Genomic DNA, 24,085 nt, shown 5'->3' with positions numbered 1-24,085 from the left:
ATATTTAGGAGTGGGCTGGGCTTGTTTGGGCTGGGCCTATGAGGGAAGTGGAGAATATCTTGGCATGGCGGTGACGAACAATATTTTTCACCTTTTTTGTATGTAGTGTGAACTGTGAATCTCATCTCAGATCCCTAAACCTAAAAATTCTTTCATTTGAAAAAAAAAAAAAACTGAGAAACTCTTTCGATTTATTAAAAATAAATAAATAATGGGTTTTGTTGCTATTTAGGAAATTTGAATCGTAGAAAAAATTAGAAATTTTGGAGCAGCAGCAGCCAACAAGGAAGGAAGGAAGGAAGGAAGGAAGGAAGGAAGAGAGTGGTGGTGGAGGGTTGGGTTTGATTATTATTATAGTAATAATAAGAATGGCAGGAAGAGAAGTAAGGGAATACACTAATCTCACTGACCCTAAAGGTACCCAAATTTCTTCTTCTTTCATTCAAATTCGATTATGCATGTGATTGATTTACTGTTTTGATTCTGAATTTTAATTGATTTTAGATAAGAAATCGTTGGGGAAAGGAGGGAGAGACAAAGTAATTGATGATGAAGACATCACTTTCCATCGCATGGTTGCTAAGGTTAGACCTTTCTTTCGTCATTCCTATTCCCATTATTTACTGCTGCTGCTGCTTGATTTAGCAAAGTATAGGAAAGGGTAGTTTCTGATAACATGCCCTGGCAGGGATTCTGGCTTTGATTCAATGCTGCTAACAGATGCAAGAGGTTGCTGGAGAACGTGGTGGCTACCTTCATGGCCGAGGCGGTAACTACCTCTCCCAATCTCTCTTTCTCCATATATATATACACACCTATTCTTTCACCGGGTTTTTTTTTTTTTTTGGAATCCTACTTCTTCTTTTACATATACCTTCGTGAGCTTTGTTTATGCAGCACTGGATAGCGATGATTTACTTTATCTCAAAGAGCAAATGGAGGCTGAAGAAGATGCAGAACGCCTCTTACGCCGCACTGAGAAAAGGGCATTTGCTGCTTTTAAAATATCCTTCTTGTGCTCTTTTATTTCTAATTTGTTTCCATATCGTCTTCTAATAAACGAAGTCTTGTTTTCCCAGTCCTAGCATGTGGTTGTTTGTGCTTTGGTTGATGGCTACCATCCATCTAATCACATCTTTCATGACGCAGATCCAAGTATCTTCTAATGTGTAGTTTATAGGGTCAAAATTTATTTACTTTGTGATGGTTAACAACTCATAATCTAAAAAACTGAGAAAAACATCTGTCAGTCTGTTCTCATTCATCTTGTAGTTTTTCACAACTTCTTGTCTTTGTGGTTGTTGGAAATTACATCTGCTCTGCCTTTTCAATTTCATAGTTCTCCTTACTTTTCACAAATTTATCCATCTACTAATCACTAATGTTTCCATTCTAGTTTTTTTCCCTTAAAAAATCAGGTACAATTGCAGTTTTTAGTGAGTTACATCATACTCAGATGTTAAATTGGTGAACACTGTTTTTTTTTATGCTGTAAGCATGCCTTATCCGTATTTTCCTGGAATGCTCTTTAATTTTTTCCATTAATAAAACTCATACAATATTTTTGTCTCATCTTATACCTGAACATCCAACTGTAATAGCGTAGCGTTACATTAGCTGATCTGGAATGCCCCGTTGATTTTAAAGGATCATTACTTTGGCATTCCTATATTCTAGGTCTATCTGATATCCTAATGCAATGCTGTCTTTATTGCAACCCTGCTCTCTGTTGTTGTTTGTCTTCCCTAACCAATGAGTACAAAGCTGCAAGTCTGGCAGATTCTTCACCTGCATCAGTTCCCTTGTCATTTCGTGTTGAACCGAAGCCAAAGAGTGGAATTAGGTATTTCTGTCCCAGCATGCTCTTAATCTTTTATGTTTCAGCTAAAAAGGTTAATTCTTTTTAGCTTCCTGTGCTGGTTTGACTTCTGAAATTTTCTTGATTATAGGCAGCAAGACTTGCTGAAAAAGGTGGTTGAAGTTAAACCAAAACGACCTAAAGTTTCAAACTCGTCTGATGGGAACTATTCCTCCCCAATTTCAAGTGATCGTGCTTCAGACAATAAAATCAAGGTTAACCAGGAAAAGAAAGAGCACATACCAGCATCAAGCAAACCAGAAGGCGAGACAAATGTTAAAAATGAGGCTGAGGAAAATCCTGTTAAAAGTTTGCTAGGTTTAGCATATGCAAGTTCTGATGAAGAAGAAGACTAGAATCGATAATAATGTGCTGATGCATTGTTACAGTGCATTGAATGTTCTTTTATTGATAGTTGTAATGTTTTCACAAGTACAAAATTAGGCTCGTTATCTGACCACTAGTATCTCGCAGTGAATTCTATGTTTTCCAAAGCTATACTATACAATTTTTGTTTTATGTAGTTATTCCATGGTCATGTTGCAAAATGCTCATCTTTTTCTCTGTTAGTTTTGGATCAGCATCTCGAATTTGAGCACCTTAAAGCACCCGATGAACTTGTTATTGACCTTACATATTTGGCATTTGCAACCTTGAGCCATTTTTGAATATTGTTGTTAGGCTTTGCCTTACCTATGCCTGTTTGATTAAAAGAAGCTCCAATTTCAAATAAATCCTCCACACAGTAGAAGTTCCATGACTTGCTTTTCTCATCAAAGCCATTCATCTGTGTTGCCTTCTGAGAAATCAAGGACATCAGTTTGAGGATATTCTGGAGGATTTTCTTCTGCTTCTCTGTAGTTTATTTTCTCTACTTAGGCTATCCTTTGGCATGACCATGTGCCTCTCCCTGGTCTTGGAAGGCCGATGGCAGAAATATTACCTCTTTGTTTCCTGACTCAATGAAGTTGTTGCCTTCACTCTGAATGCTGGTTCGCATGCTTCCACCAATTGCATACTCTCCCCATCCTTCCTAGAGATTGCTTGCCAAGTGACCCTGCATTATTTCCATGTCTAAGAGAGATCAATGATTTGTATAGATTTGATTCATTTACTATAACAGTTCATTTTGGACAGTATGGAATTCACTCAGCATAGGCTAATGTAGTTAGCAATCACGTTGGCATTCGTTGCTTGCAAATAGGTCCAAAATGATTGAGGGCAAGAGTCGCCTTCATGTTCTTGCCCATCAAACACTCATCATCGTGCCCAAGAAGCATAACCTTGACCTGGTCTCTGAAATAGTAACATTTGTAGATCCAAGAGTGGCATCAAGAAGAATATCCTGGCATGGATAGAGTGTGTTGTGGTCTGTCCAAGCCCATGATGCACTGATCAGCCTGATTGCATCACCTTCTTCCTGACCTTTTGCCCTTGCATTTCCATTATGGCCATTACTGAGCTAGGTCCCTGTGCCTTAACAGTGGTGAATCATCATGCCGTGGATGATTACATCGGTTGCCTGAAAAAGATTAATGTTCCGAAATTGTAGGATATGCATAACCTACATGATAATGCAATGGAAACAGCTGAAAAATTCAGAGGGCAGTGTGCACGAGGAGCATTCGTTGTTTGCAATGTGAACCTCGACGCGTCGATCATCCATGGCCTTGAAGCTAACGTCCAATCCATCAAGATAAATGATCAAAGGAAATAGCAAAAATATTGAAGTGATTTGCTTTCTATATTTAATTAAATGTGATGTTCTATCCAAATTACACTTAATTGCTAGCATCATACAACGGATGGCATGTTATTAATTTCTGTAATCCACGGCCATTGATCTCTTGAAACTAAACCTTGTCGATGGCAACAACTGATCCACGGTCATTGCTGATCATATTCTATTTGTGTGTTAGTTGGCTCCGGTGCCAAAGACTTGGATGCCACTGATGATTGATTTGGGGAAGAAAATACAGTAATTATAACCTGCAGAAACAAGGGGAAGAAGAAACCATGTGGTGTTTGTGTTCACCATCCATGAATGAATGGCGGCATGGCCACTCCTGGCTGAAACATGTTTTGCCTCGTAAGACCTATTTGTTTCCGCCGTGCTTTTTTAAAAAATTATTATTTTTTATTTTAAATTATATTTTTAAATCATGTTTTAATGAATAGATATTAAAAATAATTTTTTAAAAATAAAAAATATTATTTTAATATATTTTCAAACTAACATATTTTAAAAATATATTACGCTATCCAAATACACCACCTTTTACTTTCTTTTATATATATCAAATAACCAAAACTAAACTTTCAATTTACTTTCTTATATATATCAAATAACCTAAACTAAACTTTCAATAGTGTTTTATAATCAGTGAAATTGAATTCAATTTTATAAATAATTGAATTCAATTGATAATGTATTATAATTTTTATGTTTAGAATAAAAAACTAAATTTTATAATTAAATTAAATTATATACTTGGAATATTAATAAAATTGAATTGAATTAGCGATATTGATTATTTTACTTTTAATTTAAAATTGCACAATAAAATTTTTCAGTGAATAATTTAATCTATAATAAATATTTCGAATAGGCTTTTTTTTTATATATGTTCTCTTGTATAATCATGGCTTTAAATAATCTTTATAACAAACTAGATTTTCTCAAAATATTAACTCTATTAATTTGGTATGAAAATCTTTTAGATGAAGATAGTGGTAATAAAGCACATGAAAATCTTCATAAGGATGTGCCAAACAATAAATAAAAAGGTGTTTAAAAGTGTAGTAGTGATTATTTTTAAAAATATTTTTCGTTTAGAAATGCATTTAAATGATATTTTTTATTTTTAAAAATTATTTTTCATATAAACACATCAAAATTATCTGAAAATACTAAAAAAAATATTAATTTGAAATAAAAAAATAAATTTTTTTAATTTTTTTAATAAATACTTTTGAAACACAAGAATAAATCAATTCTTAAAATGATTGTTAAACCTTAAATCTAAATGAAGGGCTCCTCGTCTAAATATTATTATTATAAAATTATATTTTTTTTATTTTAAAAATATTTTTAAAAATTTTAATTTTTAATTTTTAATTACTTTAATCTTTTATTTTTTTGGATTATTTTAACATATTAATATAAAAATTAATTTTTTAAAAATAAAAAATAATTTTTTTAATATATTTTTATAAAAAATACTCTACAAAATAACTACAGTGCTCACCCACAGTGTAAAATCTCAAACACTGACATAAAACTATACAGCAGCAGCAGCAGCCACCCATGACCCTCCTCCTCCCTCTCTCCCTCCTTCCCTCTCTCTCTCCCCGACTCACCGCGCCACTACCCTCCCACCTCTGTACCGCCCTGCAAAGCTGACAACATCACCCCACAACACTCCCTCCTCCATCCCGCTCGCTCAGCACAGTTGACAGCAGCACGCACCACCTCCCTTCCTCTCTCTCTCTCTCTCTCTCGCCCACCACACCTCCCTCTCTTTTGCCCAGCACAGCAACCACCTCTCTCTCAGGTCAGTCCCTCCCCTCCCCTCATTCTCTCCATTATTGCATTTTATTGTGTTCTTCTCTTTTAATTATTTTTCTTGGATTTATGATTTCTATAGCTAATTGCTACCTTCCTGGTTTTGTTGGACTTGATTTTCATATATATATATATAGGATTTTCCATTTCCCATCATAAATGTATTGATTATTTCTGCGATTTGCTTGCTATTATTACATGCATCACTCTGAATTTACTGATTACTGACTGAGTTTGCTATATATATATAGGATTTTCCATTTCCCATCATAAATGTATTGATTATTTCTGCGATTTGCTTGCTATTATTACATGCATCACTCTGAATTTACTGATTACTGACTGAGTTTGCTATATATATATAGGATTTTCCATTTCCCATCATAAATGTATTGATTATTTCTGCGATTTGCTTGCTATTATTACATGCATCACTCTGAATTTACTGATTACTGACTGAGTTTGCTATATATATATAGGATTTTCCATTTCCCATCATAAATGTATTGATTATTTCTGCGATTTGCTTGCTATTATTACATGCATCACTCTGAATTTACTGATTACTGACTGAGTTTGATTAGGCAATGCTCTTTTTTTGTGCTTAATTTTTTTTGTGTGACAATGATGTCAGGATAATTCATAAAAAAAAAGGATTAGAAAAATTTGTTGATTGATTATTATTTTAATTGATGTGTACTGCTGTAATAAATTTCTATTCCTGGTGTGCACTGTTGGCCAAAACAAGGAAGAAAAAAAACAGTCCATACATCTCTGTACACAAATTATCATGCAGAAATGAAGCAGAGGTACCTTAGTATCATGATTTAATCTCTGCACTACGTAGCATGACTTCAAATTCCCTTTCAAATAATCAATGCAAGTTATCTCCTTGAGAGCAAGATTTTTTTCTCTCTATTTTCTCAAAAAGAAAGGGTACAGAGAGGCTTCACTTTCTGTGGAATGTAATCATAATTTAGATGGCAGCAACACGATTACCTATACCAGTTTAAACGAGGAAAATTAAACAACGATACCTAGATCATACCCACTTTCCATGAGTGAACCACACCTTTTTATCAGCCAAACTCCATAGCATCTGAAAGACAGAACAATTAGAAGGTAAGTTGGTACATTACATGCAAACCATTAATTGATTACCACATATGGAGAAGGGATATCAAAGCCAGACACAAACCTTTTAGCATTTGATATCACAAATGCTTCCAAGGATGGCAATTTTATCCAAACCCAATGGATACCGACCCAATTTGAATGGATAGGAAATTTTTTCACCAATCAAGTTTGGTGGCTAAAGGTCGGGTATAGATACTGCCTGCCTGAACCCGATCCGAAATACATTAATAACCTTAAACCTTGAAAAAAATTACAATTTATACCAAGCTATATATATAGAAGAAGAAGAAGAAAATTAGGGTTCCTCTCCTAGCCGTGATTTCCCTTCCTCACTCTCTTTAAAGAACAGAAAGTGCATCTCTTCTCCATCCTTCCTTAGCGGCGCCTCTTGTCTGGTCGTCACCTTTGAAGTTAGTTTGTTGTCTGCATGGTTGCTTTATGCATGTTTCTTTTTGTCTGTTGTGTTTTGTATATGTAGTTAGTTTGTTTGTATACACTTTTCTACATCTAGAACTTCAAATTTTTTCTTCCAACCTTTACCCCAAAGTCCCCGTACCTCGATTGTACTTTTAGAATGGTTTGATTGCAAGAAGATTTGTTATTCGTTATCGATTCCTTTTTACCAAGCTCTTGAATGTAATCGTGAACTAATGATTCTAAAAATCTTGTTTCCCAGGTTCTAGCGATTCAATACTTACCCCATAACTTATGACATATTGCACACAACAGGTCTATTCTCAGCTGAGCAGAAAAGGTATGAGCTAGTGTTTTTGCTTGTCTTATTGTTTATTTCTTCATACTTTGCTGGTGGAGGGTAAATATAAATTTCTGCAAGCTATTTTGTTAGTTCTAGGCACAAATGCAATATCTCAAGTATCATGCTTGAGATGGATCACCTGGTGGAAGTGTTTATGTATGTGTTATAGGTGAGCTTCAAGAGATAACAACTTTAATGAGATGGGTGGGCAGTGTGCACACTTCGGGACACGAGTAATGAGGAGTAGTAAACTCTTGACCCACTTCACCTCTAATTCCAGATCCTTTTCCACTGCATCATTTGCTGGCTTGACCAGCACCAGCACTAGCACCACTCCCTCTGCTAATAACCACACAGACCCCGCAAAAGATGATGACCAACAACAGCCATTACAATCACACAAGATAGTTGATACCTTATACAACCTTAAGAATCAGCCTCACCTTGCTTTCTCCATCTTTTCCCACCTCAAAAACCCCGACATCCCTGCCTATGCTGCCATCATTCGAATCCTTTGTCATTGGGGTCTCCACAAGATGCTCCACTCCATTTTCCTTCATCTTCACCAAAATAACAACGACTTTACTTCTTTTGATATTTCCCATTTGCTTGACACGCTCTCTCTCCCTCATCATATTGACATTGATCTTGAAAAGGAGGACACTGTGAAGCATCGCTCTTCTTTCTTGATCCAAGTCTATGATGCCTTGGTCAAGTCCTATGTCACTGCAGGCATGCTTGATGAGGCTATCAATGCTTTATTTCAGATCAAAAGGCGCGGATTCCTGCCCCATATTTTCACCTTTAACTATCTCATGAACAAATTGATTGCAAATGGTAAAGTGGATGCGGCTTTGGCCATTTACAAGCAGTTGAAGAGTTTGGGTTTGAACCCCAATGACTACACCTATTCTATCATCATAAAGGCCTTTTGCAGAAAGGGCAGTTTAGTGGAGGCCTCGAATGTCTTTCAGGAGATGGAACTTTGTGGGGTCATTCCTAATGCTTATGCTTACACGACTTATATTGAAGGACTCTGTGCAAATCAGAGGTCAGACTTCGGATATCAGGTGCTTCAAGCGTGGAAAGAAGGCAACATTCCTATTGATGTGTATGCTTATGTGGCTGTAATTCGTGGATTTTGTAATGAGATGAAAATGGACCGAGCAGAGGTTGTCTTGGGAGACATGGAAAAACAAGAGTTGATTTCTGATGCGCGTTGCTATAGTGAATTGATTCGTGGATATTGCAAGGCTGGGGATCTTTCGAAAGCCTTGGCACTCCACAATGACATGGAATCAAAAGGTATCAAAACAAATTGTGTCATTGTCAGCACAATTCTCCAATACTTTTGTGAGAAGGGAATGCATTCCCAAGTGGTGGAAGAATTTAAAAGATTTAAGGATTTAAGAATTTTTCTAGATGAGGTTTCATACAACATTGTGGTTGATGCTTTATGCAAACTAGAGAAAGTGGATCAAGCTGTAGCATTGCTGGATGAAATGAAGGGTAAGCAAATGGATATGGACATTATGCACTACACAACTCTAATAAATGGGTATTGTCACGTAGGAAAGCTGGTTGATGCATTTAGGGTATTTGAGGAAATGGAAGGAAAGGGTTTGGAGCCAGATGTTGTCACTTTCAACATACTTCTTGCTGCCTTTTCTAGGAGAGGCCTTGCAAACGAGGCGCTTAAGCTCTATGAATATATGAAGTCACAGGATCTAAAACCTAATGCTATTACACACAATGTGATGATTGAAGGTTTATGTATTGGAGGCAAAGTGACTGAAGCTGAAGCATTTTTCTGTAACATGGAGGATAAGAGTATAGATAATTATGGTGCCATGATTACTGGGTACTGTGAGGCTAAACATACTGAAAAGGCCTCTGAACTTTTCTTTGAACTTTCAGAACGGGGTCTTCTAATGGATAGAGGTTATATCTATAAGCTACTTGAAAAACTCTGTGAGGAAGGTGAAAAGGATAGAGCTCTTTGGTTGCTTAAGACAATGTTGGATTTGAATATGGAACCTAGCAAAGACATGTATGGTAAAGTCATTACTGCTTGTTATCGGGCTGGAGATATGAGAAATGCAGAGGCAGTTTTCGACATTTTACGTAAGAGTGGATTAACTCCTGACATTTTTACCTACACAACAATGATAAATGTTTGTTGCAGACAGAATCGCTTGTCGGAAGCCCGCAATCTTTTCCAGGATATGAAGCACAGAGGAATTAAGCCTGATCTAGTTACTTTTACTGTTTTGCTGGATGGACATTTAAAGAGAGTACATTCTGAAGCATTTGCAAGGAAAAGAAAGGAAGTAAATTTGGCTGCTTCAAATATTTGGAAAGAAATGCAGAATACAGAAATCAGACCAGATGTTATTTGTTACACAGCTTTGATTGATGGGCATTGTAAGGTAGATAGACTTGAGGATGCCATAGGCCTCTATGATGAAATGATGTATAGAGGAGTAGAACCTGATAGAGCAACGTGCACAGCTCTTCTGTCTGGCTGTCGTAACAGGGGAGATGTTGATATGGTACTTACAAAACTGAACCTTATTAATCTTACATCTGTCAAGGAGATGTAACCAGATGACCATACTCAATAATGGCTGGATGAAGCTGTGAAAAGTTTCAGTTTCTTAAGTAAGTGCATGAGTGAATACCAGTAACTGGATGAACCTAAAATTTTTGAACTGGCTAATAAACTATTCAAAAGTAGAGCATGTCATTATCTTAATTATTTTTTCCTTTTTCTTACCGGATTTGAAATTGTGTTTGCATTACCAGCTATGCAACCTCTAATGTAAACATATCATTGTGCTTTTGAATCTCTCTTTTCAGGTAGACCACATCCCTTGCCAGAAATTTGCTCTAGAAATACAGACAACTACTGTTTGCAGAACTGAGCCAACATTCACTCAACCCAGATCCTACTTCCATGGTATGAGTGGTCTGTCAATTTCAAAATTATTAATTGACATCTCCATGAATATAACTTGTTCACGCTTCACACTGTACTCAATTATTGCAGCTTAAGTTGAGCTTGGATAGTTTATCAAGTGTGATCTTGAAAATGAGGATGGAAATGAACATGGCTTTGAAAGAGATATGATGTGATCTGCAATGACTTCATATGGAAAAGGAAGATCGCTTTGCTTGAAAGTATGTTTATTAATTAAAATTAGTTGGTTTAAAAAATACTTAGTTCCCTGCATTACTTTACATATAAGAAGCATTGATTTTTTGCCTCTTTTTTTTTGGTTACTTTGCTTCTATATGGTGCTTCATTTCATAGGATTGGTTTTGATTCTATATTTTGTGTGATGTCTGAAGTTCTACTGCAACAGATTTAAATGTTCATTTTTTTCCTTCATGCATTATAAGCTAGGTTTTGTATCCAACCTGTGCTTTATTATGAGTATTTTAATAGTGAGAATCATTAAGCTCCTGCATCCTACAAACTTATCAAGGAAGTTCAACTGTACTGGTGGCAGCATTTTTGCATTTTTCCCTTTTTTCTTCTGGTTTCTAATTAAGATAGAAGCATTCTGAAAATGAAAAAAACATTTTTCCTTGTTAATGGATTATCAATTGAAAAATCACGGCTATTGAGGTGTGAATCCTGGGTCTTATTTTAGTTTTTAATCATGTAATCTTTTGAGGTTTGGTTTGTTTTCTTATTTTTATTTTTTGAACTGAGTTTGTTTGAGGATGGTTGCTATCATATGAATTTTGCTATGTATATTGCATGGATAGATGATCACCTTGTACAATACCCTTTTTTCCAGTTTTTTTCTCCTTTCTTTTTCCATTCTTTTTTTGCATTTTCTTGACCTCTGCTGGAGCTTGTTAGTTCTATTCCAACAAATAATGGGCATGTTAATAAAAAAAAAGTATTTTCTTAATCTATGCACGCAACCGAAGCAAATTATTTGAGAATGATTTGTTATTGGATAGGGCAGATGGAGGTCATAATGATTGATAGTCCTGATGCAGTAAATAGTCTGTATTATCTTGTTTTTAGACATTTGCAAATGAGGGGATTTCCACTCTGGTATATTTTGCATGTCATGATGTGCTTGTTATGGAGTTCATATGAAGGGCAAAGAAATAGTCATGTTCCTGATTTTTTATGCATGTTGTTTCTGCATCTTGATGCTTTTAGATGTCTAATAATGATATGGATGCATATCATTAGGCTTGTGACATTTGCTTAATTAGTCCCTTTCTATATAGTAGACCCTGCAAGGTCAAGCTGAGAATGCGGGATGTGCAATTTCCGGGTGGTTTTTTATTATTGGAAAGAGAAGGTATGGATTACATAATAGTGCTGCACACTGAATGTTACAGAAGTTCTACTTACTATAAACATAAGTATTCTAATGTGAACTTCTGATTTTTGCAGTTGATTTGAACATTAAATTATAGACACTACACTATGGTAATGTTAATACGAGTGGGAGAGTTTGAGAGATGTTGCTTCGAAGGAAGAAAAGAAGAACAAGAAGAGTTTGCAAATGGATTTACTCCTTTATTGGGATTGTCAAGTTCTTTGTCTAGGTTCTTATCCTCTCCTGTCCTGCATTGCTGCCTTTATTTTTCTTCTGACTGGTTGGTGATTGGATATGGATTTGTTATGTGATTCCAATCATATGATTTTTTCCATGATTGCTGTTTGCCACTATGAACTTCTTTCATTCACTGATGAATTTTGTTGATATTAGTCTCTGCTCAGCTGCCGAATATTTATTTCAAATTGTTCATGGAGCCCTTCCCCAATTGTGTTTTGATCCTAATTCATCTGTGCCACCTGCTGAAATAACTGTTCTTGTCCTGGACTATCTTTACACGAAACTGGATCAAGTGTCTTGTGCAAGGTGGTGAGGTTGGGACTATTTTCTATCAATCTTATTTTTTGTCGTTTCTCAAGGGTTCTGCTTTACACCTTATCATTTCAAATGCACAATTTCTGTTAATTCCAGGTAGAAGAGTTCTCATGCTACTCAATATGTCTGTGGGGGTGTATGCTACCGTATATTCAATGTCTTGATTCTTGACATTTTGAAGGAACTCTTGATGATCCTTATGAAGAGGTGATTTAGGTTCAAACTTTTTGTCATACACGAAACTCTATATTCTATAATGGTTTTATCGAATTAGTTTCTTGTGCCAAAAAATCATACTCATTTTATTTGCAATCCATGGAGCAAGAGCTTTTTTAAATGTAAATTTCTTTACTGGAGATCCTATGAAAGCTTGCCTCCTTAACTCTTTGCTGATCATCCTTTTTTTTTTTTTTTGGAAAATAATTGTTGGGATCAATGTTATTTAGTTGTAATGAATAATTATGCCTCTCTCAATTTAGCCTATAAAAGCAACTAGTTCTCTCAGCAGATGTTCTTTTATGCAAACAGAGCAATCCCAATTGATTAAGCCCGAGTTCTGTGAGAAGAGCTATGAGTTAAGACAATTACTGTGCAGGAAGTTAGATGTTGAGCATCGTGCTCTACATTCTTCTCTACCTTTATCGAATAACAAGTCAGGAATGAGTGAAAAAGATTAGAATCTGTTTTCCAACTCAACAAAAGGAACTTCTAGCATGTCCTCTGTTTATCAAGGAAATTTCTAAGTCAATTGTCTCTGCTGGAAAATCATGGCAGCTGGTCCGTCATGTTCCTGTGTTATTCTCAATGATGTCTGAAATAAGGAGACATCCAGATATTAATGTTCCTGGAGGCTCTACTGATGATAGTTTAAACATTTGCTGACAGACCTTTGCAGGGTTAACCTTGCCGGAGATTTTGTGTTTCGTGGTCACATTTCTGGATACTTTTGACAAGATGAGCAAAGCAAATCAAAGAGCGTCACTCCTTTGGTGTCTTCCATAATCAGTAAGGAAGGAGCGAGGATGGTGAATCCTTGCACAAGTTCTTGATTAATACAATATTACAGAGAAAGGTGATCGATTTAAAACGTGCACACAATTTTGGGATTGATTCTTCTGATCTGGTACAAGAGCACATGAATACAAGTGCTGTGGATGAACTTCCCCTACAGGGAACGTTCTGTCCAGAAAATCCAGCTATCACCGTGTGTCAAAGTTTGCGTGATAAGAATAGAGATTCCTGGAAAACATTGAACTTATCTAGACGTTTCTATCTACCCCCTTTGAATGATGAGGTCTTACGACAGGCTATATTTGCTGGAGAAAATGGGCCCGTTTCTGTTGTCGAACAGACTATTATGCCTTCAGTTTTCGATTTGGTGTCTCTGATTCACTGAATGGCCCAAAATTGTTGCAAGTCTTGTTTCCTCCCACTGTTCTTCCTTCTTTTCAGGTAATTCTTGATTGATTTCTCTCTTTAGAAAGAATAAAAGAAAAAGGAATTATCTTCTAACAACACAATGAAACTACACAACTGGTTTAATTTCAATAGTCACATTTATCAATAAATTAATTAGGAAAATTAATCTCACTATAATTTTAGTTTCAGAGTGCCCATCTTTTAATATTATAATAAATATTCATATATACAAAGATCCATCAAATAGTTTACAAGAGAAGATCCATCCATCAATGTAGTCGCTCATTTATTACATCATAAAAAATCCAATCATTAAAAACATTTTGGAGGAGTGGTTCTTTTCACTCACTGCAGGATAAACTTTCTTCCTTCTACTCGTGTTACAAAGTGCACCAACTCAAACATTCTCCATGTTTATATAACAGTAACATCTGTTTTTGGATAATATATAGAATAATTACAATGCTTCTTTTGTTATAATTTTATTCTACAGTTCAATTCGAATACTGGCTAATTATATATAATTGTCCTTTCCCCCGTAAATTGGAATAATCTAAGTTCTCATAAAACCATGCTTTATTGATTAATGCAAGATATATAGTATGGTCCAGATACCTTCATCGTCATTAATATATCAAAGTATAATTCTAAGATGAGCTGTGATTGACAATGAGTGGTATCGCATTATATAGGACAATTTCCAGGTGGTGAACCTGCCTGCCATGCATACTTTGTCTCCTTTGACTTTCCTTTTGCCTTATTCCTCCCTCCACGTATAAAAACAAGAGCAATATTTTCTAATTACATGTATAATATTCAAATCCATTTTCATTCATTAACCAAGGAACAGCTCACCAGTCTTGAGAACAATGAGGGAGAAAAAAGAACCCTAAACAATTTATATACCAATTAAGGAAGCATCTCCTGTCACATTGTTATTATATCCTACATTTTATAATTTTCTTTGTTGTTTCCGCTTAATTTGTGCAAGGAAAAACTCTGGAATCGCTGCGACCTTGCCTAGTGCACATCGTCAAACTCTAGTGCTAGTCCTAACAGTAAAGAAAAGCAATGACTTTATTTATGCAATCAATTAATGCTTGCAACCCAAGTTTTAATTCTTCTGATCACTATCAATCATTCCACTTTCAATCACCAGTTAAGCCCATGTCTTTCTCCTTTCTTCAATTTCATAAGACATGATCATGAATTTGGCTGCTGTTACAACATATGTTGTTTTGTTTGCCCTATACATTGCTCCCATGTCTGTTCATTCATTATATCAAAGCAAGGAGTTCTTTCCTGAAGAAAGAGAAGCGTTGATGCAGATAAGAGATTTGGTCAGTTCTACTTTGGATTTGCATGGAAATTGGACTGGACCCCCTTGTCACAAAAATTCCAGTCAATGGTCAGGCATTACTTGTTCTAATTGGCATGTGGTTGGTCTTGTGCTTGAAGGAGTCCAGCTCACAGGTTCTCTCCCACCTGCCTTTTCACAAAACATTACTTTCTTGGCTAATCTTAGTTTCAGAAACAATTCAATATATGGGCCGCTTCCTAATCTCAGCAATCTTGTGCATTTGGAATCTGTCTTCTTTTCATACAATCGTTTGACTGGTTCAATTCCATCTGAATACATTGAACTGCCAAACTTGAAACAATTGGAGTTGCAACAGAATTATTTAGATGGGGAGATACCGCCTTTTAACCAACCAACACTGACCCTTTTTAATGTGTCCTACAATCATCTTCAAGGCTCCATTCCTGACACTGATGTCCTTCGGAGGTTCTCAGAGAGCTCCTATGATCATAACTCAAATCTCTGCGGGATTCCATTGGAACCATGCCCAGTTCTGCCTCCTGCTCCACTTGTGCCGCCTCCATCTCCTCCTGTAAGTCCACCACAGAACAAGAAAAGGAAGCTTCCAATTTGGATCATTGCCTTGATTGTGGTTGTAGTAGCTCTTGTTCCGTTGATGGTCATGTTTGTTTTCTTGTGTTGTTATAAGAAGGCACAAGAAGTGGAAACACCAAAAGAACGGCAGGCAGGTATAACACAATGATTATCTTGAATTTTCCACATGATTGGCTACATGGTTCAATTCTTTTACATCATAGGCTTTTAATTTATTTATTTTTGTTTATGTTTCAATTTCCATTTTCCAATAGGGGGTGATAGTTCACCAGAGTGGACAGACAAGAAAATGCCGCATTCTCAAAGCACTGAGGATCCTGAAAGAAGAATAGAGTTACAATTTTTCGACAAGAATATACCTGTTTTTGACTTGGATGATTTACTAAGAGCATCTGCGGAGGTGTTAGGAAAGGGGAAACTTGGGACTACGTACAGTGCAAACCTGGAATCAGGTGCTGTTGTTGCTGTTAAAAGAGTAATGTACATGAACAGCTTGAGCAAGAAGGAATTTATTCAGCAGATGCTGCTGCTGGGAAGGATGAGGCACGAAAACCTTGTGCATATCATCTCCTTTTACTATTCCAAGCAGGAAAAGCTGATTGTCTATGAGTTTGTACCAGATGGAAGTTTATTTGAGCTGTTGCATGGTTAGTTCAACTTCTCTCGCTTTCCATCATCTTAGTGATTATTTGAGTCAATTTCTGGTCCTCCAAATTACTACATGACAAAATTGCAAAGAACTACGTACATTGTCATAACTAATTTGTTTTCTGACATGTTATATATACCTGTGGGTGCTAGAGAATAGAGAAGCTGGTAGAGTCCCTTTGAATTGGGCTGCAAGACTGTCAATAATCAAAGACATAGCGAAGGGTATGGCTTTCCTTCACCAGTCATTACCTTCGCACAAGGCCCCTCATGCCAACCTCAAATCATCTAATGTGTTAATCCACAGAGATCGCCAAAGTTACCATTCTAAGCTCACAAACTATAGCTTCTTGCCTCTGCTGCCTTCTCGGAAATCATCCGAAAGACTAGCTATTGGCAGGTCACCAGAATTCTGTCAAGGGAAGAAGCTAACACACAAAGCTGATGTATACTGCTTTGGAATCATCCTTTTAGAGGTCATAACTGGGAAGATTCCAGAAGAGACTTCGCCAGCAGGAAACGAAGAAAAAGTGGATGATCTTTCTGAATGGGTTAGAATGGTAGTGAATAATGATTGGTCAACAGACATATTAGATGTAGAGATATTGGCTTCAAGCGCAGGGCATAATGAGATGTTGAAGCTGACAGAGATAGCTCTGCAGTGTACAGATATGGAACCAGAAAAACGACCTAAGATGAGTGAAGTATTGAGAAGGATAGAAGAGATTGATCGAACAAACCAAGAAAATGACTAGAAAGAGACTGTTTTGAAAGCTCTGCTAATTAACTCCCATTCTGTTGCTAATCAAGTCTTCCATGGTGTGATCACTGCTAGGAAGGGATCGATGCTCATAATTACCATGTTGACTGTTGAGGCTTGGAGCTCAGTTCAACTAAAGCTAACCATGCAACAGGCCAGGGGTTGACGAATGGCAGGACTGGTTGGAAGATATATTTAGTGCTATATGCCTCAACTTTAAGCACACAACAAGATCAAGTATAATCAGAATGATTTTTTTCAGACTGACATTTTTGTATTGAATACTGGTTTTGATCTTCTAATGTATCATTTTACATTCTGCAGAAAACAAATAGTGAATTCCAATCGTCTAACATTGTTACATAATTCCAATAATTACAACAGTTAATGTAAAGCATGGCATAACATAACATAAAAGCTGGATTAAGTTGCTCGCTCATTGTGTACAAAATCGAAAAAGAAAAGTACAGGCAAAGCAAAGAATAATCTCTACAAAATTGTTTTTTAGCCAGTTTGGTGTGGAATCGGGCCACCAAAGAAGAACATGAACTTGTAGCAATGAGCAGCCGAGCCATTTGTCAAGAAATCCCAGTCCCAACCAAGATCATCAATCAACAAAATCTAGCAGATAGATAGCTAGGCTAACCATGGCAATTGAACACAAGAAGTAATAATAATACCTCTTTAACTGCTTGGTCTGCCAACGGAGAATCATTTTAACTCTGTGATTATTGAATTGAACCATGACTATGCAAGGGAGCAGAAGGAATTATTGGTGGCCGCAGATGATACATTCACAATTGTATTAATTGCATGTGGGCTGGGTTAGATAGCATCAGTAATCTTCTATATATCAAATGACAAACAAGTAATCAGCGATCGATAGAAATAGGAGAAGCAGAGGTCAGCAAAGGAGGAGTTGACGTCTGAATCGGGGCCTGAAAGAGGATTGTTTCTGGACAGAAATTTGCAGAATTTTGACTTTTCTCTTTATTTTTTCCTCGTATTCTAGAGTTTAACTTTAGTCCTTGTTTAAAGATATTGGAATATAATTTTCTTGAGTTTATGGAAGTTCATCTAGATAAGGTAACTTTGGTGGAATTCTAGGCGATTGATCGCATATATCAAGTGAGGAAGAATTGATCATTTAAGACTTTCAACAAAATAAGTATTTTACATTGTTTTAGTTTTAGTTGTAGTTTACTAGTTATGGGTGATCGCGTTATGCAGATATATATTATTTTTAAAAAAAATATTTTAATGTTGTAAACACGTTTTAGCTCTGACCAATTAAATAAATTAATTTTATTTAAATTATATTGGAAAAATAAGCAATGATAGAAAATAGAAAAACATAGATATAAAAAAAATGATCAGTGAGGATAAAAAAAAACAATATATTACCAACTTGAATTGAAAGGTGAAATTAAAAAGAATAAAACTTTTATAAAAGAGTTAAGGGGAAAAATCATAAAAATAAAGATGAAATTAAAAACATTAATACATGATCAAATAAACTTAAACATGTTGAATTTTTCAACGTAATTTATTACATAAAACAAATCATAAATGTAAATCGAAAAATTTATGCATGTATATAATTAAATAAACCACTAACCATTGTGTAAATAAATAGAAAAAAAAAGTGATCAACAATAAATAAAAACATAATTGAAAAAATTAAAATACCAATGTAGATAAAAATATTTAATATCGCAACATGGGTCATTTATCTAGTTGTCTCTAATGGATTTGTTTATGAAAATCAATTTTTAATAGAGATTGACACACACATAAAATTTATTGAACAAAATAAAAGTAAAAAAAATATTATACAAGGTTGCAAATATTAAAAATATTTAATCTATATAAAATATACAAAAAAAATTATAGATGAATCATACTAATCTTTGAAAAAACTATACACACCCAACATAATTAAAAAATAATCGCTATTCAAGAAAGTCTAAAAAATTCAAAAAAAATAATAGAAAATGGATATTAATTAAAATTATAGAAATTATTTGAAAAAACACATAAAAAATCATTATTATAAAAAAATAATAAAAAAGGAATGAGGTCAGGCCCAATGCCTAGCCCAATCAAGAAAAGGCTCGTGTGCGAGCCTTTAATTGTTTTTTTGTTTAATGGGACGGACGACGCATCATCCACCCCAATTTCTTTGAAAAAGATATGCTACGTGTTATTTGAAAATTCTAGAATTCGACCATTAGTGTAGCTAGAAAAACAAGGTTATTTGTTTTCTAACAAAAAAAACTCATTTTAACCCATTGTTTTACTCGAAACACCTAGGAAACACCCTAGAAATCTTGTTAAACCAATTCATAACCTCCAAAAACACAAAAACAAAAAGTCCAAAACCCGAAACAAAAAATCTTCCGAGCTTAGATCTATTTTTTAAGTGTTTTTAAGTAAAAGAATATCTAATCATGACCCCCTTCATCATATGAAACTATTTGACATAAAAATTGACCATTTTAGTAGCCTAAATCTTCCACAACGCCAACTTTCTAAGCCGGAATCCTGTAACACTCTCTCTTCTCCAAAAAAAAAAACTAAAAAAAAAAGAGAAAACTGAATTTTGATACCAAGATGTGTTTTTTTAAAATTAACAAATAGCTCAAAAAAATAAGGGACACAAATGAACCTTTTAAACCAATTGCAGACCTGCCACTTATTTTACATGACTTTTTCACTTCAAGCTTCTATCTTTCAATTCAACCCTCACCTCCAAGAAACATGCAATTGGGTTCTAATTTGAGCTTAAAGGGCTCAATTGTGTATAAAAAAATTCAAGGATCAAAGTGAGATTAAAAAAAAAAGGCACTATTGTTATCCATAATAATATGTGAAATGATGAACAGTTGAGAGTTATATACTTAATACGTATGCCCTATTGATTCTTCGAGACTGACGTTTGATTGCAAAGAAGTTATTGAAACCGCATTTGCTGAGAGTATATGTATGGGTGTAGAAGCTTCAGATTTCTCAAACCCATTTTCGCCAACTGGCTGCTCTTTTGTCACCAGACAAGAGCCTGGGAAGGCTTAGCAAACTATTAACCCTTGTAATACCTTCTAGGGCTGACCACTCTTCATCCTCTGAAGTTGAAATGCACTCTGCCAGGCTCCTCTTGGACTGGCCCTGGCACATTACTGAAGGATTTTCCACTGTCAACTCAGGGACAGGTACAATCTCGTCAGAGTTACGTGTGGTGCCCGAATGCATAAAAATAGGATCACGAGAATCCTCTTTTGTTTCTAATTGACCAGTGTTCTCATCAGTCGCAAAATGCTCCCCTGGCTCCATAGGAATCTTTCTCAAATCCTGCTCTTCCACCTCCCCATTTACTGCACATGGATGTTCAAGAAAGAGGCATACAACTGCACAATCATCAGTCTTGGATGTTGGATATTTAAGTCTCCATGCTCGGACAGCACAGTCTACAAGAGCCCTGGCTGCTGTTGCACGGCCAGGGGCTGAAGCCACGATATCAACAGCTTCCTTATTTGAGAGGACATCCCAAACCTGTGTTAATAGGATATCAATACTGATATCAGTATTAGAAAAGTAGGGATGGAGTTCATCCATATGATGGTGGGTGGTCAGTCTCTGTCTATTGCACTTAACAAGAGTGCAGATCCATCCGCTTTCTAATTATCCGATAACAATAAAGCTCAGCAAAGTGGTAAAGCAAAAACTATCAAGATCATGGCAAAAACATGGAAACATAGCAGGCTTCTCAGACATTAACTTGCCAAATGTCCTAGAATAAGAAAGAGATTCTCTCAAATAGATTAAAATGAAGGAAAGGAATAATACCCCATCTGTGGCAAGAATAATGAATTCATCTCTATCGTTAAGGCAGCGATAATAAACATCCGGAACAGAAATTAAACCGAAATCTTTTAAGCAGAAGTCCCCAAAAGCTCTAGCCATTGCCAGACCAGGTGAGTTATTATTAGGCAACCATACACGTGGAACCTCTGGCTCGTCCTGCAATGCAAAGACCCTTCCTTTACATTGCTGGATCCTGGCAGCTTCCCCTAAGCAGAATAGACAAGATTGCTCAGTTCTATCAATTTCGAAGCAGTTTTCTAATATATGATATTGCAGATAGACTTAATTTCTATTTTCTATTTGCTTGCAACTGAACCTAAGGCAAAACATGAAAGTGTGCATGAGTGTGTTTTTAGAGAGAGAGAGAGACTTGGTAAATCAGGCTTCAAGTCAACAGTCAATTGAACAGCAAGCAAAGAGTCATCTTTGTCTCTGGTTGCCAGAACTGCCCTGGAGTCACCAACATTTCCAATAACAAGATCTTGGCCCTGAAAAGACATATTTTCACATGATAGACTTATTAGATCCGGGTTTAAGTTATTATGTGGAAAAAGGGTCATTTTGGGAAATTTAAACAAGACACAAGCAATGTTTCTCAATAGGTGGCAAGTAAGCAAAGAAACTATACATCAATGGTAATTATTATTTTCGTTGTTAAAATAAGATGATTTTACTATAAGATAAATCAAACACAAATACTCAGAAGTGAACATGAAATCCTCAAGAAAAATCAAATCAAATTAAAAGATTAGTACATTCCAACTGAAAGAACACTGAATCTTAGATCTTTTCATCAACTTCCAGATGTAGCTTAAGAATACAAGGTTGACAATTTTCTAGGTCAATGACAAATGGTCGAGCTCAGGCTGCACAAATTTGGAACAATCCAAGTCCATTGACATCCCTACTCAAAGAACAAGCAAATTCAATTGAAAGAAGCAGAGGCTAAACTAATGCCCAAGCACATCTCTGCCTATGTCAATATACAAAAAAGGTATTGAGTTGATCAAGATAACATGTCAAGGATAACAAGCATCATTTACAACATTTAATTCCTCCGTAGAATGTAGATCAACAAACAGCTTAAAATCGACCTCAAACTTTGCTATAGAAAAAAAGGAGCTAAGGCGATAGGTATACTAATTTAGACCATGCAGTAACTCCAAGCTACTAAAACTTGAGAGAGGGATGCCGCTATGAACTGAGCACACAGACTTGAAATGATAATCACTTGCGCTTACTCAAAATAAACAGAAATGCGGAACAAACTGAATTTGGTCTCAATATTAAAAAAAAAAAAAAGTTTGAGAATGTAGGAAGAACAAGCACCTGCTTGATCAGAGTAACAGCAGTCGTCCCACTGCAAAAACAATCGATTGTTGGATGCAACTTCAACTCCTTATCCATTAATTTAAAAGCCTTCAATATAGACTTTTTGAGTGGAAGAAACATATCTGGGGGTGTTTCAGTTTCCTCAACGTCTAAGGAATCAAAGGATTCATCATCCATACTTAAGGAAGAAGCGTCCTCAGGATTTGTAGTTGGTGCAGGAGCATTTGCAGTGTCAGAAAGGCAGCATTGTTGAGCAGGATTCCAGTGAGTAGATATTATGAGCGGAAGGGAATCCCGAACTTTCTTGGCGACCAAATGACCATAAGGACCATGGCCATCAAATACCCCACAAAAAACGGCATCGCTTGATGTGGTTGAGCTGAAATTCTACAGCAGAGAGAAACATTCCAATTTCCAACCCAGTCAGAGTCAGTCAACATTATATCAAACCTACAGCCAGGCGAGCAATCAAAAATAAAATCCGTGTCACTTTTTTATGAAACAATGCCGTATCTTCTTCTTATTATTATTATTAATCATTTGTCTTTGAATAAGAATTATACACTGCAATATGAAGAAAAGAAATAGGTTATTAGTAGTGATAATTAATGTGGATGGAGGAGGAAGAAAAGGGGGAGGTGGTAAAGTAATATGATCGAGTATGGGGTACCTCCCAGAGGAGCATGGCGTCTTGATTGGTGCCTTTCTTGCCCTGCTGGGTATATACGCAGCCGATTTTGGTGGCAGCGTTGGTGGCGAACCTGCCAGGAATATGAAGGAGCACACTTGGGTCAGCATTAGCATTAGTAGCTGATGACACGAATGATTTCTTCTTCCCAGTTGTTGTTGTTGATGACGGTGACTTCTTCTTCTCCCCCATGATGGAGTAGCAAGATCCCATTACGACTGCTGCCACTCTAGTTGACTAGTTACTTCAAACTGTCACTCACTCAATCACTGTATATTATAGATATAAATACTAATATTAATAATTGATATGAAATGAGAATTAAAAAAGAAAGAAGGGAAGAAGCAATTGTTAATGATAAATACACCCAAATTTCTCTCCCTGTATATAGGAAAACTACAACGAAGAGATAGTGATACGTGGAAGACGATTGATTTGATTTGAGGTGATCCGACCCGATCCGATGAAAGTCAAAATGAAAATGGGCGACTTGAGGAGCAGAGCAAGCGGTCGTGAGAAACCAAGAAAGGAAGAAACAAGGAGCGGCGTCGTAGTCATCTATACCTACCATACATAATGTAAGAACGAATGTATGTATGTTTACTTGGTTTGGTCTACACTAGATACCTATTTAACACTTTACGGATTGGATAATTTTTTTCAATTAAAAAATTGACATGTAGACTTTTTTATATATTTTTTAAAATAAAAATTATTAAATGTAAATAAAAAGTTATGAATATATCTAATTAAATAAATTGAGAATTATCAATAAATAAATAAATAAAAAACCATTAACAATAACTAAAAATACAAATAGAAAAATCAAGAACGAAGCATAGCAAGATATTTAATCTCGTAACATGATATATTTACTCAATTATGTTTGCTGACTATTGTTTTATTAAAATTAGTTTTTTATTCAATGAAATAGACACCTAGATGAAATTGTTTGAGTAAAATAAAAGGGAAAAAAATATTATACAAGGTTGTACATATTATATAAATATTTTTTTACTTAAAAACATTATCTATATAAAAAATAAAAAAAATTATAGATGAATTAGAATAATCTCTTCAAATATTATAAAAACTCTATTAAAAAAAATTAAATAAGCACACAAAAAAACTTCATATGAGAGGGGGGTTAAATTAAAAAAAAAGTATTTTAAAAAAAGTATCAATTAAAAAATGCAAAAATAGAAGAAAATAATAATAACTTGAGCATTGTGGTTTAACCC

At 35.5% G+C, this 24,085-nt stretch overlaps 4 protein-coding genes across 15 annotated transcripts; 3 read left to right on the top strand and 1 right to left on the bottom strand.

Moving 5' to 3' along the window:
- Positions 1–90: 90 nt before the first annotated feature.
- On the top strand, positions 91–2,385 carry LOC7490828 (uncharacterized). Its single transcript, XM_052452639.1, has 6 exons — positions 91–417; positions 505–584; positions 721–769; positions 898–1,005; positions 1,762–1,843; positions 1,950–2,385. The coding sequence occupies exons 1-6, from the start codon at positions 369–371 to the stop codon at positions 2,212–2,214; spliced, it is 633 nt and encodes a 210-aa protein (XP_052308599.1). The 5' UTR covers positions 91–368; the 3' UTR covers positions 2,215–2,385.
- Positions 2,386–5,126: 2,741 nt separating this feature from the next.
- LOC7494379 (pentatricopeptide repeat-containing protein At2g26790, mitochondrial) lies at positions 5,127–13,100 on the top strand. Of its 10 annotated transcripts, none has more exons than XR_008058972.1 (8): positions 5,127–5,412; positions 7,237–9,978; positions 10,177–10,276; positions 10,367–10,497; positions 11,575–11,645; positions 11,741–12,220; positions 12,318–12,428; positions 12,817–13,100. XR_008058972.1 is itself a non-coding variant. In XM_052452067.1 (8 exons), exon 2 carries the CDS (start codon positions 7,518–7,520, stop codon positions 9,918–9,920), a length of 2,403 nt encoding a protein of 800 aa, XP_052308027.1. In that variant the 5' UTR covers positions 5,127–5,412; positions 7,237–7,517; the 3' UTR covers positions 9,921–9,978; positions 10,177–10,276; positions 10,367–10,497; positions 11,575–11,645; positions 11,741–11,895; positions 12,060–12,220; positions 12,318–12,617. The 10 variants fall into 10 exon arrangements, 2 of the variants coding, with proteins under 2 accessions (XP_052308027.1, XP_052308026.1); XR_008058970.1 differs by having other exon boundaries at positions 12,750–13,100; XR_008058971.1 differs by lacking the exon at positions 12,817–13,100 and adding an exon at positions 12,730–12,748.
- A 606-nt stretch (positions 13,101–13,706) lies between these two features.
- Positions 13,707–17,295, top strand: LOC7469607 (probable inactive receptor kinase At2g26730). Of its 2 annotated transcripts, XM_024599282.2 has the most exons (4): positions 13,707–15,113; positions 15,396–15,689; positions 15,810–16,202; positions 16,357–17,295. In XM_024599282.2, the coding sequence occupies exons 1-4, from the start codon at positions 14,840–14,842 to the stop codon at positions 16,956–16,958; spliced, it is 1,563 nt and encodes a 520-aa protein (XP_024455050.2). In that variant the 5' UTR covers positions 13,707–14,839; the 3' UTR covers positions 16,959–17,295. The 2 variants fall into 2 exon arrangements, with proteins under 2 accessions (XP_024455050.2, XP_024455049.2); XM_024599281.2 differs by having other exon boundaries at positions 13,707–15,689.
- Positions 17,296–19,729: 2,434 nt separating this feature from the next.
- On the bottom strand, positions 19,730–23,444 carry LOC7490829 (probable protein phosphatase 2C 66). 2 transcript variants are annotated; one of them, XM_024598512.2, is made up of 6 exons: positions 23,210–23,444; positions 22,827–23,113; positions 22,154–22,543; positions 21,195–21,312; positions 20,807–21,030; positions 19,730–20,512 (listed from the first exon to the last, which is right to left on the bottom strand). In XM_024598512.2, exons 2-6 carry the CDS (start codon positions 23,055–23,057, stop codon positions 19,973–19,975), a joined length of 1,503 nt encoding a protein of 500 aa, XP_024454280.1. In that variant the 5' UTR covers positions 23,058–23,113; positions 23,210–23,444; the 3' UTR covers positions 19,730–19,972. The 2 variants fall into 2 exon arrangements, with proteins under 2 accessions (XP_024454280.1, XP_024454281.1); XM_024598513.2 differs by having other exon boundaries at positions 22,827–23,444.
- Between the last annotated feature and the right edge of the window lie 641 nt (positions 23,445–24,085).

Source organism: Populus trichocarpa, chromosome 4 (genome assembly GCF_000002775.5).
Source record: "Populus trichocarpa isolate Nisqually-1 chromosome 4, P.trichocarpa_v4.1, whole genome shotgun sequence".
NCBI lineage: Eukaryota > Viridiplantae > Streptophyta > Magnoliopsida > Malpighiales > Salicaceae > Populus > Populus trichocarpa.
This window is presented reverse-complemented; position numbering and strand designations above follow the sequence as displayed.